The 15,433-nt window shown below is 56.1% G+C and overlaps 5 protein-coding genes across 5 annotated transcripts; all 5 read right to left on the reverse strand.

Moving 5' to 3' along the window:
* Positions 1–1,569: 1,569 nt before the first annotated feature.
* Positions 1,570–3,789, reverse strand: JKF63_03837 (uncharacterized protein; the record flags this gene model as incomplete). The annotated part of the gene is made up of 1 exon (XM_067899835.1): positions 1,570–3,789. One exon carries the CDS (start codon positions 3,787–3,789, stop codon positions 1,570–1,572), a length of 2,220 nt encoding a protein of 739 aa, XP_067755041.1.
* A 2,401-nt stretch (positions 3,790–6,190) lies between these two features.
* Positions 6,191–6,982, reverse strand: JKF63_03838 (uncharacterized protein; the record flags this gene model as incomplete). Its single annotated transcript, XM_067899836.1, has 1 exon — positions 6,191–6,982. The coding sequence occupies one exon, from the start codon at positions 6,980–6,982 to the stop codon at positions 6,191–6,193; it is 792 nt and encodes a 263-aa protein (XP_067755042.1).
* A 1,410-nt stretch (positions 6,983–8,392) lies between these two features.
* JKF63_03839 (uncharacterized protein) lies at positions 8,393–11,218 on the reverse strand (the record flags this gene model as incomplete). The annotated part of the gene is made up of 1 exon (XM_067899837.1): positions 8,393–11,218. The coding sequence occupies one exon, from the start codon at positions 11,216–11,218 to the stop codon at positions 8,393–8,395; it is 2,826 nt and encodes a 941-aa protein (XP_067755043.1).
* A 1,003-nt stretch (positions 11,219–12,221) lies between these two features.
* JKF63_03840 (uncharacterized protein) lies at positions 12,222–13,394 on the reverse strand (the record flags this gene model as incomplete). Its single annotated transcript, XM_067899838.1, has 1 exon — positions 12,222–13,394. One exon carries the CDS (start codon positions 13,392–13,394, stop codon positions 12,222–12,224), a length of 1,173 nt encoding a protein of 390 aa, XP_067755044.1.
* Positions 13,395–14,378: 984 nt separating this feature from the next.
* Positions 14,379–15,026, reverse strand: JKF63_03841 (uncharacterized protein; the record flags this gene model as incomplete). The annotated part of the gene is made up of 1 exon (XM_067899839.1): positions 14,379–15,026. One exon carries the CDS (start codon positions 15,024–15,026, stop codon positions 14,379–14,381), a length of 648 nt encoding a protein of 215 aa, XP_067755045.1.
* Between the last annotated feature and the right edge of the window lie 407 nt (positions 15,027–15,433).

The raw sequence follows: 15,433 nt of genomic DNA on the forward strand, positions 1-15,433 counted from the left end.
ACACATGACGATCATAGCTGAGTGAGTCGATACCGAACTACTGTTGTAGACCCTCCCATTTGACGATCTTGAAAACGTGCTCGATGTGTTCCAGAGCAGAGGAAAAAAAAAGTGGCTTGTTCGTATTTCGCACCCGTGGGGTTTTCTGCTCCCTGATCTATATAAATATATATATATACATGTATATGTATTTATATATTTATATATTTATATTTTGTGTGACTTTTCGTGACTTGCACAGACGCACGGGATCGACTCCCCCGTACTCGACATGTTCACCACAGCGGCTGCGTGGCATGATGTAGGGAAGTGGATCGGGAGGGAGGGGAAGGGGGGAATAAAAAACTTTTTAAAAAGAGAGCGAGCGAACGTAGCCACACCGGCACGTGAATATCCCTCTCCCCGTCCGACGTGCCCGGAAGCAGCCGAGACGAAGACAACCCACGCCCCTTTCCCTCCCTCCCTCCCTCCCTCCCTCTCCTCACGCTCACGCTCACAAGGGTGAAAATGTCGTTTTTTTATGCGTGAACCCCCCCCCCTAACAACGAAAACCGGTGCAAAAAAAAATTGGGAAAGGGTGCGACTACGCGACGGACAGTGCCCCCCCCCTCCCCGCCAATCTCAACGAGCACACTGGGCCATGCACCAGCACAAGTAGGAATTCAACGCCACCAGTACCTCGGTGTGTCAGGTCATATCTGATTGTCGTGGGAAACACCAGAAGCAGCGCATCACGGCTATGTCCACCTCTCTCATGGTGACACAGCCGTTGGGTCACACACTCCTCCTCCCCCCCTCCCCAGAATAGGGACGGAACCCCTGATCGCCGAGTATGAGTGCGCACCTGATCGTCAGGGAACACACGTCGATGAAAGAAGGCACAGGGGAGGGGGGTAATAAGCAAGAGAGAGACGGTAAGAGAAGCGCGTTTGGAGAAATCGCACATGCATTCGATGCCGATGCGTTTGGGGGAGGGGGGGGCCAAAACACGCACGCACGGACGCACGCACGCAGAAGTACCCGGAGGAAAATCAACCAAATAAACGATAAAGGGAAAGCAGAGCTGAAACACGACGAAAGGATACACGGAGAGAAATGCGGGCATGTGCACACATGCCAAAACAAGGAGGCCAGAACGGTTCATCAGTGCGCCCCAGACGATACACTCAATACGAGGTACGCACATATTCACTCACATAATCGCAGCAGAGCAACAGGGGTAATGCACACCGATGACTACCTCATTGGGGGGAAAAAAATCTGATTTCCCCCTGGTGTTGTGGGTGCATGACCACACACACACACACACACACATACACACCGCACAGAGGAGCGACGCGCTCCCGAAGGTGGGAGGGGGGAAGCAAAAAATGTCTGGGCATCGCTCAGGAAGACAAAAGCAGCAGCAGCAGCAGGGGGAGGGGAAGGGGATGAAGACGGCCGTATATTCTCTCCAGCTCGCCCCTCCTCTCACTTTTTTCCCTCTTTTCCCTCGCCACCACAGAATTGCAGAGGACTCTCTACTCACCCTCCGTCCTTGATAAAAACGAGTCAATTTCATGAGAATACTCAGCTGAGCAGCACGGACGCCCACCAGCGCCGCACAGCAGACATAACACCGGCCTTCGACGAAGAGAACAGAGAAGGTCCATTTTTTGGTGCCGGCCGCACACTACCGTCCACGCGATTCGCTCGAAGAAGAAACGTCACATCATCGTCGCGTCTCGACAACGGGAGGAGGCCGTAGCGGTAAAGAGTGTAGGCAACACTGTAGCACTTGACATAAGACACAGTGAGCTCCTCGCCTTCCTCAATATCTTCCGATGCTCGGACTACCACCTGGTAGAATGCAGAGGCGCCGGCCGACGTTTCATCTGTCACATCACCTCGACAAGGGAATGAGTCCCGCTCCAACGTGCTACCAGCGCCTCCTCCCGGCCCTTGCACTCTCTCCACCGAGTAGGAGAGATTCGGTACGCCTCCCGGTGGGTGACTAATCATGTCCAAGAGCGGCACCACAGTTGGTATTGCCGTGGCGTCCACCTCGTTGACGTGCAGCCGATCCTCATCAACGGCACGCAAGACATACCGGTAGAAGGCATACTTGCCCCTCATCACTGCCTTAGCAAACGTGTCCAGCTCATCACCCTCTACGCTCTCCTCGTGAAGGTGCTCGAAGGCGGCCCGGTGCACGCGCAGGCATGGTAACACCTTTTGGCGAGACAAGACAATTCGAAGAGCCCATTCCATGTCCTCCAGCGACGGGGGTGGCTTCCAGGCCATCAGCGTGGCAGAGGCGGCGACATCCCGCACGTTTTCCTTAGCGAACGACACAGTCGTGTTACTGGCGTCTCCGTGCCGCCTGCCCTCTGTGTTTGCAGCGACAGGGGTATCCCTACGCTTCCCGTTCAGCGAGATAAGGGACACTGATGAGTCCAGTGTAATGGGAGTGTCTGTATTCTCTGGCGCCGCCCCTGAGACCTCCGTACCCAGGCCTTGCCCCGCCATCGATGCGTACGCCGCCCACCACGATGCGTGCAACTCCCGCATGTAATGTCGAAACCGCTTCACATGGTCGCCATACTCCATATGGGTCATGGGGTCCAGCACACCACGGTGCAACTCCTCGATGACCGCATCGTCAAAGAGCTCCGCAGAGCCCAGAAGCCGCAGATACGGGTAGAGCGGACTTGCCTCGCCGTCTGCCTTCTCACATGCGAGCCGCAGCGCAGCGCAAACCTGATCAAGAAACATGGGGTGTGGGATGGGATCGAAGGAGGATCGCTGGACGGAGAGGATTCGCTTAACAGTCTCATAGGACGGGATCCCCACCCGCTTCTGGGCGGCTGTGGAGTATTTCGCGAGCGTCTCACTGTTCAAGGTGAGCCACCCAGCGTGGCTGGGGGGATCTGTGGAGGAGGAAGCCAACGAGAGGGGAATCGTGAGCACCAAGTCCCCCGGCCTGAACGCCCTCTTTGCGTACACACCGCGCGCTGTCGCCAGGCGCAAATCCAGCAGTACGTTGGTCTCCAACTGCTCTCGTAGCACCGAGTTCGCGGGGGAGACACGTTCTCGAATCCAGCGCACAAAGTGTGCGGTCACGTCTTCCCCCAGCGTACCCCGCGAGTCCTGCGAAATCCAGGAGTCCTCCACCATGCGCACTTTTCCCAGTGCAGGCGAGGTTAAGCTCGAGGCCCACATGGGCAACTTTGGTTTGGGGGTGTTGTTCGGCACCTCCACGCCGTAGAAAATTCGACTCGCACGCTGACTGGGGTCGCTGACAAACGAAAACTTTCCCGCCCGCTTTTCTGCGAGGGAACGCTGAGGTATGGGTGGGAGGTCGGCTCCTGGGTAGACCGCAGGTGGCATGTCAGAGGCTTTAGAATGTCGCACACCAGCGACGCCGCGCTCACCGCCCATGTGCACGTCGTCGGCGAAGGATGAGTAAGAGAAGCGTCGGTGACGCTGCGGCTGAGATCGGCTATGCGCCTTTTCTGCATGGGGGCCCGTCTGCTGGCACTTCGCCGGATGTGCAAACTTTATGTCCGGCGAGTGTCCCACTCGCACACAAGCCGCCGCTGCCTCGGGAAAACCAGACGCCGTGTGCGCTTTACTTGTTTGTGCATCAGAGGAACCCGTAGAAGAAGCACCGAAAGCGCGTGCGGCTTCACTTGAACCTTCGCGACTGTCTCTGGGGACAGCGATGGGCCCATGCTCATGACTAGAGCGACCAAGTGAATTATACATTCGATAGACGCTCGACCTGGAGGCCTGTGAAATGCGTCTCATGACTGGAATCGATCCATTAGACGTCGACAGATAATACGAAGGGAGGAGGTGGGGGCGTACTTCGCATAATAAAAAAAGGGGAGAGAAAAAAAGAAGAGATGAATCGAGCAGGAAACATCATGAAGAAGAAAAGAAGTTGAACAACAAAACAATCGACTATTTGGCGCACGACGTTCAGCTGTCAGTTTACTTTGTGTTTGTTGTTCGCTTTTTCCTTCCCATCCACCCACCCCCTCCACCGCCACCCGGTAAGCGCATCACCCCCCCCCCCGCTTTAGTTTACACCGCCTTCCATGACCCGAAGGTCGTCCTGGTGGTGGTAGGGTGGGGGAGATGTCCATCTGACTTTTTTTCGTATTCGGAAACTGGATAAAGGTTGATACAAACAAAAACTTGAATAGCACCGGGTACGCAATCACCCGCAGCGGAGAACAAAAAAGCGCTGAGCGGTTTGCGTAATGGCACCCGGCTGCTGTCCTGTTCGTTTTTCTTTTTCCTTTCGTCTCCCCTTCAGTGATTGGGCGCCTGCCCTCTTGTGTCAACATTGTGCAAGCGCGTACACACACACAGACACACACACACTTACAGACATGAACATGGACACACTGATGGTTACACCGAGAAAAAATGTGCGTCTTCATCAACCCTCCCTAAAAAAAGAACAATAAAAGATGTACACCACGGCACAGAAGCGACGATTCCCCGCCATCTTAACCGGGAGCTGCATCGCCTGACACATGACATCAGAGAAACCATTGTCGTTATCGCATCCCACGTGGAGTCCCCCTCCCGACACCGCCCCTTCCTCAAAATACTCAGCCCGTACGTCAACACTTTGGGGGGAGAGAAGGGTGGGGGCGCATGCACTGTCCTCACTCGGGGAATAGTTGCCAGCCCAGGGTGTTGCAAGAGTTCAACGACCGCTCTTTGCGGGAAGCCGAGGGACTGCAGTTCGCGCCTTGGTGGGGGATGCGAGCCTCGAAGTGTGAGCGGGCCAGTTTGTGCGGGCACTGTGCCAGAGAAATTGGAGGTCGCAGAGCAACTTGCACGATCCCATCACGCACCGTGACCCTACCTGCTACCGGACTCACAGCTACCCCGTCATTTTTTGTCACACACACAGAGCACGCCGCTATGAGGTCCCCAGCCGCTGTGGCACGGACGGGGACGGTGCGCGGGTACTGCCCTGGTGCGGGAAGCCATAGCAACATCGCCCTGGAACACGCCACACGACCCCGCAGATCGCACGGTAGAGAGTCGTCACGTCGCGTGATGGTATGCAGTGGCCCGGAGCGGTGGAAGCCGCACCATGGCACACCGGCGGGCTATAGCGTCCCGTGGCGTGTGGTGCTGAGGCTGTCCAGCTCGCTGAAAGAGGTTCTCTGGTGCGCGCTTAGGCTCGCGAGCGGGTCCTCGGTACGCGACCCACCTTTGCGAGGACATGCAGGGCCCCAGCGACGGTCTGCCCTTGCTCGAAAGCCACGTATCCTAATGACACACTGTGCCGACGAGGCCCACTGTGGGTCGGGAGCGTAGACGATCTGTCCTGGATAGCCAGCCGGGAGGGGGGGGGGGGAAGGGGGTATGGTAGCCGGACGGTGGCGGATGCGGGTGTGCTGTATGGCTGCATGGGTAGATTTGTGGACCTCCTCTTGAATGAATTGTGTGTGTGTGGGTGTGGGAGGGGGGTGGGGGGTAACGATAAACTCTCCATTTTTTTGTTTGACAAATGCCCATTGATCATCAGCACTCGCAACTGGCCAAAAAAAAATAACTGAACAAAAAAACAAAATACGCCTTTAGAAGTGACGTGCGCACGGTATACACACGCATAGAAGAAACCCTTCAATTGGCCACCTACACAGACTCACCCGCAGCCTCACTCCCACTTCCTTCGCCTGATTCAGGCGCGGTTGTCACGCCGTGCTCATGTGCGTGGCCTTCACCAGATATATCCCCCAGGCACCCGTCGGATTACGGCAGAGATCACTTGACGCTCTGACAAGTTTGACTTCACCCCTTTGACAGGAACGGCATCTAGTGGGAATCAACAGCTACAACGTTATACATCGCACCACGAGGCATCCCACCTCCGTTTGGGTGCACATGTGCACGTGTGCGACTGTGGCACGCTGCATCCGTGTTTGCGTAGACTGCTTTGCTGGCATTATACAATGCCCCGCCTTACCGGGTGTCGTACGCCTAACCGGGAGGAGACATTTGGAAGGGATAAAGAGGCTGCATTAAGCGTGCGTGCAGACAACTGTATCGCTGGCGAGCGAAGCGGCAACACCGACCTCTCAGTAGTGTTAATCCGCACCTCACCAGTGTGACCTGAGACTTGCCTGGCTAGGGCTCCTCTCTTATCCACACAGACACACTCTGCCTCTCCCCCTCCTCCTCAAAACAGATAATCCGCTGACAAGTCTTCCAGCGTCCCGTCAGCGTGGCGCACCTTCAAATGGCCCCAGCTGTTGAGGGAAACAGCCGTCAGCTCCTCGGGATCGCGCCCGTCGGGCAACCGCTTGTGCAACTTTAGGGACTTGTCCAGCACCTTGTCAAAGTTGTCGATCACCGCCGCACGCGTCCACTCCGCTGAAGTGGTGATCTCGAAAAAGTGGGCCCATATCGCATTCGCAAGCTCTTTGGGGGTGCACAATTTCACACCAAAGTCCTCTGCCATGGCTTTGATCATCGTTGACTCCCGGCCCGCGTCCGTCACTGGCGGGGCTACTTCAATGTTGAGGCCCATGCCAATGATGTAGTAATCCCCCTCACTCTTGATCAGACTGCCGCCGATCTTCTTTCCCTTGTAGATGATGTCATTCGGCCACTTGGTCGACAAGGCCTTGGCCGCCTCTGTTGCGATAGACTCCTTCGCCGACACCTGATCCAAGTGAAGCACTTCCAACACGGCGCGGCGGCACACGAGACCGCAGACCAGCGACAGAACAGGCACCAACTCCTCTTTGAGGCACGGCGGCTGACCCTGCTGTGGCACACCTAAAGTCATGTAGAGGTTTCCCTTGGGCGATGTCCAGGTACGACCCCCTGTGCCGCGACCGGCTGTCTGCACACCTGCGACAACAGCAAACGGCCTCCCACCAGCTGTCGCGCTCATGTCACGAACCACATCCATCGTGGAGGTGACCTCCTCGATAAACTGGATGTTGGGTGGAAAGTGTGCAGGCATGATTGTAACTGCGATGTCTGGGCTCCCCTTTGCTTTTTTTCTTCGTCTGCTTCGCGTCTTTCCCCGATATGACAGCGCTGGTCGTCAGTGACCTCGTTTTTTCTCTTTTTCCCTGGGGTCACTTCTGTTTCTTCTTCTCGTTGGCGGGGGAGTGGGCAGAAAAAAAAAAAAAGGCGTCGGTGTGTGTGAGTGTGTGACAGAGAAAGAAAGAGAGGAGGAAGAAGACACCGCGTGTGATCACCTGCCTCACTCCAAGAGTCATAGAGAAAATAGTGTGCAAAAAAAAAAGAGCGATCGCTTAGTAAAGAGAGTCGCTTAACGTGGAAAGCGGAGGGCGTGCGTAGCCATGAGAAAGAGGAGGAGAGGTGGCGCGAGACCAAATTGTGCGCGTACACAACAAGAGGGGGGGGACGGGCGGCAACGCAGCGTACCGCCATTTCTCAGCGCCCGCTGGTACTCTCCTCCTCTTCCTCCTCCTCCCCTTCCCCCTCCCCCTGCGGCAGCCGCCGCCACCGAAAGAAGAAAAGAGATCCTTTTTTTTTTTAATCTCGGTGTTACTTATTTCTTTTCATATAGAGAGAGATGCGTGCCTGCTGTGCTTCAGATGTGATCGATCTTCTGCAAGGCCTCGCAAAGCTGCCAGAGAGCCCCCTTCCCTTCCCTCCCCTCCCCTTCCAGTTGGGAATACGGGCGGCGACACATGACACCAACTCACATGAGGTGCTGCTGCTCGGTTAGGATTCGCATTCCCTCCCCCCCCCCCCCAACACACACACACACACGTTCACGCGTGAGACGTGCGCACTGCATAGATACAAAGAGTGGCGGAGTAGGGGGGGAGGGAGGTCAGCAGCACACCAACGGGGCCGAGCGACAAATGGGAGGGGGGGGGGGGTAAAACAGAGGAAGACACATGTGAAATGAATGTCATGGGCGCTTGTCTTTTCATTTATTCGTTCTCCAAACACCCTCCCCCCTCCCTCTCTCTCCTTCCCCCCTCCTCATATCAAAAAAAACAAAAAACGAGGAAGGGAGGCGCGCGTGCACACAAAAGAGGCGAACGTCCAAAAGAAAAGCGCGACACAAAACTTCACCCAAGCGTATCACCGCCAACCAAGAGCGCAAGTCCGCTTGCGTCCCACACAATACAGCACGCATCTGCTGCCGCCCTGACAGTTGCTGCATGGGATTCGGATGGAGAAAACTTAGGGCCAAGTAGGGAGGCAAGGGGGGAGGGGGGGCAACCAACGCGAAGGCCGTATACGGATCGGACACACACACACACAACATATGCGCGAAACGGAATGTTGAGCGAGAAAGCTGCCTTTTCTGCCTTAAATCGTGTCACTGCCAAGGATGCACACCACCCCTTCACAGTGTAACGCCCCGGGAGACTAGAATACATCCGGATCAATAGCGTCTGGAGGTCTTCTTGCGAGAGCTGCTCGAACCTAGAATACTCGTCCCCTGTGATGGCCCGCTCATCCTACCCATGGCGGAGCCGCCGCCGCCACCGAATGCGGGAGAGATCCCTAGCGGCTGTGCAAACGCCGGCGTTGCAGCTCCGAAGGCGCTTTGAGATGAACCACCCCCGCCTGTCGAACTGCTGCCAAACGCAGGCACAGAGGTGTTTGCAGGGACAGCGCCGAACACCACACCGGCACTGGTGACAGGGCCGCTGCCACTGGTGCCGGTGCCAAAGACCGAGTTGGCGCTGTGGTTACTGTTGTTCGTGTTAGACCCGAATGCTGAGGACGCCGCGCTGCCGCTCGACAGGGTGTTGGAACCACCTGCGCCCACAGTGTTGCCCGCCCCAGAGAAGAGGTTAGTGGACGATGAGGTCAACGGTGCCGACGCGCCAAAAGCCTGCATGTTCGGGTTGGTGTTGAATCCGCCTCCGCCAATCGCGGTGCCGACCGGCTTCGGGGGGTTCAAACTCGAGCCTGGCGCACCTGTTGCACCCTGGGTGTTCGCGGCCGGCGCACCACCAAAGCTAAAAGTGCTCGGCGGCCCACCGTTTGAGGAACCTCCAAATGATGGGGCAGCAACACCAGAGGAGGCCGGTGCGCCGCCGCCGCCAAACGTGTTGCTAAACGGCGCGGATGCCGGTGTCGCAGCCGCGGTCGGAAAAGCGCTGGAGGAGGGAAAGGGGCTGCTGCCAAATGCGCCCCCGTTGCCGCCCATCTTGTTGCCACCACTGTTGCCGCCACCGGCTGGGTTCGGCACGAAGGGATTACTCGCTCCAACACCTGCGGAGCCAAATGTAGGTGTGGTGGAGGACACTGAAGAGCTACCGGCTGCGCTGACGGACGCAGCGGGGGTCGTGCTCGGGGCCTGGGCTGGGGCCGCCCCAAAGGAAAAAGATGCGGCAGGTGCACCTGTTGGTGTTGTGCTCGATGCGGGGAACCCACCACCGCCGAAAACGGTTTTACCGCTGCCATCTGTGTTGCTTACACCCGTCCCAGGCACTCGTGCGTTAGAATTATCAATCTGAGAAGAGGAGACAGTGGCGGTCGTGGGTGAGGCTGCTGTGGCGGTGCCTCCGTTCACAGGCGATGCCGCTTGCTGAGACGTCGCTGCACCCCCGAATGATGCCGGCTTCAGGCTCGACGAGCTTACAGCCGTGGGCATAAAAGGATTTCCACCGGTTGCCCCAGACGCTGCCGTCGCACCCCCCGTGTTGAACGAGAAAGGCGATGCATTCGGCGAGGCGGACTGTGCTGCTGGTGCCCCAAAGCCGTTTGTGACTCCACTACTGCTATGCGCCGACGGTGTGGCTGCCTTTCCTAGAGAAGAGAAAGCGTCGGTTGAGGTCGGAGGTGGGGCCTGCGCGGCAGCACCCCTCGGCCCACCTGTTACGTCACCACCAAACGCCAACGGTTTTGCCTCGCCATTACTCGAAGTGGCGCCTGAAGCTGCAGGAAAACCGCTGCTCGCACTTCCGAAGGCGCTCGTGCTGGTTGAAGTTGTCGACTTGTCAGATAAACCGTCCTGCAACTTTTTAGGGGCGCTTGAGCTTTCGTTCGTGGAACCACCAAACGAAAACGGAGCAGTCGAGGTGCCGGGATCCGCTGCCTTGGCGCCAAAGGGGTTGCCGAAAGCCGGCGCCGTCGCAGACGGCAAACTGCTTGATGTGTTGGCGGTGTCAGTCGTTGTCCCCAAGGCGGCGATGGCAGTGGGAGCGGGCCCTGGCTTCCCGGGGGCCTTCGCATTAAACGACGCGGGGCCAAATCCGCCAAACATCGTCGTCGAGGCACTCAAGCCGAACTCTGAACCCCCCCCAGTCGATACCAAAGTAGATGGAGAAGGAGGAGGAGGAGGAAAGAAGGCATCAGCACTAGGTGCCGCCGCCGCTGGCGAAGAGGAGAGGCCAGCTGTAAACCCCCCCGGCTTGAACGCCGGGGTCGATGAAGGGAGAGGGGCGGCCGCAACGGAAGACGGCAGCGGATGGGACAGCACACCCTCCAGTCGACCCTCCAGCTTGGCCACGTCCGCGCGGCATGCGATGATGGTATCGCGGCACGACTTCAACTCCTCTGAGCTAGACGTCTTCAGCGCCTTGAGTTCCTGTTCTAGTCGCAACACCTCCGCCGCTCGTGCGTTCATCGACTCTGACACTTTGCTGTAGATCGAGTCGTACCTCTCACCAACATTGACGTTCACCGCCTCCAGCTTGCTCGACAGCTGTGTCACCTGCGCCTGAAAGCGAGCATCCATGTCATTGAGGCGGTTCGTTAAGATGGTAATGAGCTCCTGCTGTTGTCGTTCCATGACCTGCGCCTCGCTAAACTGTCGGGTGAGCTGCACCCGGTTCGACTCTAAACGCCGTAGTGGTCCGGCAAGACGCTCCACCTTTGTGTCATCATCGTTGTGGCGCAGGGTGGGGGTCTCCGATTTCCCGTCAACTGCCTCCTCCACCACTGACACGTGGCTGCTAGATGAATCTTCGTCGTGAGGACGCCCAACCAAGGCCCGGCGCTGTGCTTCGAGGTGCTCTTGCGACTCGTACAGCAGCTCTCGTGGTCGGCGTCGGCTGCTAAGACCGATCGGGGCCACTACGGGGTCAGGCCACGACGAAAAATCGGAATGGTCGTTGTCTGCGTCAGCACCCGCACGTTGTGGCTGTCGCGGAAGTGGTGCACGCGGGCGGATACCCATGAGAAAGGCGTCGGTGGGAATCGGCGCCTGATGCCCCAAAAAGTCCTCCAAGTCGATGGAAAGTTGACTGCGGGACATGACGCCTCAAACTCCGTGTCTCCTCTCGCTCTCTCTCTCCCTCCCTCTCTCTCTCTATCTCTGGAATCAAAACAATAATGAAAATAATGTAGAAATATATATCCCCCAAGAGCGTGAGCACACGTCACTGTCTACTTGAAACACGCGTAAGGGTTGGTGTGCACAGAAAAATGGCTGGCTGTGTATGTGTGTATGTGTGTATATGTGCGTGCCAAATAATTTGTTTGTGCCCTATCCAATGAATTATGCAACAAACTGGAGGGGCAGTAGCCCGAGTGGGTGAAAAGAAAAAAGATTGACGAAGCAACCAAGACTTTGTATCCGTGAAGATGAGATGAGCTTCCTCTGGAAAGGGACATGAACAGAGATGCGATGTGGTGGTGCGCGAGTTGAGCAAAAAGGGGTCGCGATGGATCCCGTTAAAATGTGGAGGTATATGTATAGATATATATATATAGATATATATTTATAGATGTATATTTTTTTTTATGTTGCGAGCTCTTCCGTTTAGCTCGAACCCGAAGCCCTCTCCACGAGCGACTGAGTACTCTACATGAACCACAAACACCGCACCTTTTTTTTTGGGGGGAGGGGGGGTCTGTCTGCTCTCTTGAGTTCGCCTCACATAATTTCCCTGGGGAGATCACACGCGTGTGTATCCGAGGCGTTCCTTCGACGCTGATATGAAACCGCCCTCCTCAACTGCGCTGCAAACCCAAGTCTGCAAAGTGATGAGAGAGCGTGAGACACACACACACACACACACACACACACACACACACACGCACACGACTCCATCATTCCCCCTCCCCCTCCACTCCCCTCCCAATATTCGGGTGTGAGCAAAGGCATGAAGTACAACGAGAAGAGGTAGTCCCTATTTTCTTTTGTTGAATTCATGAACCATCCGTAAATCCCTCCCGGCTTGGAGACATGTGGCGAGAGAGAGAGAGAGGGGGAGAGAGGGGGGGGAGAAGAAGAGACGGAGATGACCCTTCGAGCGTCAGCACCGATGGTACCACACAGTTGCGGTTTGCTCGGATGGATTGACAACGACGTAGCAGTAATTCAAGTTGCTCGGGTACACACCGTCGCTTCGAGGGAACAGCACCATACCTGGCGCAGTGGCGACTTCATAAACAGAAGCGTCGACAAGAGCCTTGTACCTAGCGGAGGTACTCGTCGGTGCCTCTATCCCTGTCACATCGTCATCGGTCCCCGGCTCAGTCACTTCACGAGCCTGCACCGAGCGGACAAGAAACCGATAGAGCTCTCGGGCTGCATCCAAGTACACTGCTGCGTCGTCTTCAAACTGGTTCAGGGGCCCGCTACCGGCGACCAGTCGCCAGACAATGTGATACAAGAACTCCCGGCGCGACTCTTCGCTGAACACGCTACGTAGTTGCCGCATCGGAAGCTTTGCACCACACATTGAACCCCACGTATCATCGTCGTCGTCGTCGTCCTCGCCTGCGGCAGCGGCCACTTCGAAATCGTTCTGGTGGCACTCACCCTGGAGACAGCCATTATCTCCGCTCGCCCTCGCACCTGGGCGGTTGTGAGCTCGAAGAAAGAGCGCCCGCAGCTCATCGCTGAGGACCTCTCCATGTGGGAGAACCTCCTCCGCGCGCTTCACCGTAGGCAACAGATAAACAGGCTCATTGGTGTCCCGTACAGTTGCGCCACCCGCATCGCACATAACCTGACGCACCACCTTCGCATCCACGAGGGCTTGGCGCAGCGGCGTAAGCGTTGTCCAGTGGCACGTCAAAGGACGGAACTGGAGGCGATCATCCTCCGTACCGGCTTGTGCGTGATTGGCATCGTCACCCACCAGATCTGAGCGCACACATGGAGACGCGAACAGTCGGCTCAGGAAGTCCGCAGCGACACCATGATGAAATCGGAGCGCAACAGCAGAGACAGCGGATACGGATGTGTTTGCATTTCTCGACGAGGATGTCGAGGCAACAGGGTGCGAGGCCGACTCCCCCTTGGGGGAAGGGGACGCCTCATCGGTGAAGGTGTAGCGGTAACTATGTACATTCCACTTCCCCGACCGCAGGAAGCCCCACTTCAAGAAAAGACTCTTGTATGGCTCTCCGTCGATGAAGGAGGTACACGCCGACACATTGGTAGTCGGTGATGGGGAAGCGGCACGTTGAAATACAAACATTGGTGGCTCAAAATGCCTAGTTGGGGGGGGGGGGGGGGGGGGGGGCAGCAGTGCTTTTGGTCGTTACTTTTGTTTTTTTTGATCTTCGCAGTCATTGTAGTCGCGAAGGAATGCGCAGGTCCGCGACAGCCGGTGTCAACGAGGGGGGAAGAGGGGGGGGGTCAGGAATGAAGAAGAGAGGAAGAGCAGTAGCGAGGGTGGCAAGCAGTAAGAGCGTTGATACGTCAATATGCGAATCACACACACACACACACACACGGAGGCAACAAGCGTTTCACTGTCTTCGGGGCACTTCCAAGGGACGAAAGCCAGTCTTGATGCGTGGAACCTCAGCACAGATATCCCAGTGACGCACCCACTTGTGTGTGGTGGCGGATACAGTGGTGACACTTGATCTAAAAGAAAAAAAAAGGTGGCGCCTTATTTTTGTTTTTGTGTGTGTGTGTGTGAAACGGGTGTCTCTTTTTTCTTTTCTTTTTTTTTCTAAACTATTTTGCCGGTTTCTTCGACAAAAATGTACACATAGTTCGGACAGAAAGGGGAGAGGGGGGGGGGAGAAAAAAAAGAGAGAGAGGTCAATCGAAAGCCCATCAACTCAACCTCTACTGACAACCGTTGACGAAAATTTTGATCCGCCGGATATACAACACGCCGCACATTGAACAAAACAAGAAAGACAAGCGATGCTGTAGAGCCGGCGGATGAAAAGGTAGTGGTGTGGGTGCAATGCAGTGACGCTTTCTTTTTTTTGTGTGTCCACAACGACGAGGCATCCGCTGGGAGAAGAGATCGCTTACCACACATAGGATATAGACGCACACACACACACACGCACATGCATACGCACGTCCGCTTCGACCTCGCCACGGCACCAGGGCAACGTTGCACAGGAGTATAAAAAAACTAATATGTTTCAACGTGTATGTTCCCCCTCCCCCTCTCTCACATGTCCACGACGCCTTCCTCAAGGCGTGCCTAGTGTTCTCAAACGTACGTCTTTTTTTCAAGAAAACGCTTCAGCAGATATAACTGTGAGCCGGATATAGTCAAGAAAGAGAAAATCTGGAATATCGACCAATACAGAATATGCGCATTCGCCTGCTCGACCGTGTCACGGTGACTCTTTTGTTGGTTGCGCACAGCCACCTGCATCGTCTTCAGGCGCTGGAACGTCTCGGCCATACGCCAAATTCTGCGCTCGATTGGGTCAAGGGACGACATGTCCTCCGCAAACTTCGCACCCGGCATCGTGCGCAAATCAAAGTTCACAATCTTGGACGTGAAAATTGTGTTCGAGTTATCGAAACTGATGGCAATGACGCGAGACCTATCGGAGGCAGGGATGGAGAAAGAGCCTTTGGGGAGGTCATTCCAGCGCATCAGCTCCTCCCTTGTGCCGAGATCCGTGATAAAGACAGGGAAGACGTACTCGGGGTGCTGCGTGAACTGGAAGTGAAGTTCTCTGCCAGCATCGATGTCTTCGGTTATCTCAAATTTCTCGCCTGCGCTGATCTCTGTTGTCAAGGCCACCGACAGCGTCGCTGCGAAGCAGGCTAATAGGACCAATGCAGAGGACAACGAAGATGCGCGACCGTGATGCAGTAGCAGAGCACCTAAAGTAGTGGACCTCATTTGTTCGGCAACTGAAGACCCATAAAAGAACAACACCGGAACGCGATGACTTCGCGGAGGCTCCCAGAAAACCGCTGCAGGATGAACGCCGGTGTGGTCTCCACTACAGGAGAAAGGAATTATAACACCGTGTGTGCGTGTGTGTGTGTATGTGTGTGTATGTGTGTGCGCGCACAGTCAACGCTAGTTCAGTGGAGGGAGAGGGGGAGGGGAACACCACCAGGCGAACAGTGGATTCCGCGAGTAGAGGGGAAAAAGGAGGGGAGAGAGTGGGGAGCAGAGAGTGCACGGGATACCACACAAGTGAGCCCAAGAAAGTGACAGAGAGGGAATGGAGGGGAAAAAAGCGCAGAAGAGAAAGGAGCAACAATGAGGCGGTGCTTGAGAAATGGCCAGCCAGATCGTGA

Source organism: Porcisia hertigi, chromosome 31, assembly GCF_017918235.1.
Source record: "Porcisia hertigi strain C119 chromosome 31, whole genome shotgun sequence".
In the NCBI taxonomy this organism is placed as follows: Eukaryota; Euglenozoa; class Kinetoplastea; order Trypanosomatida; family Trypanosomatidae; genus Porcisia; species Porcisia hertigi.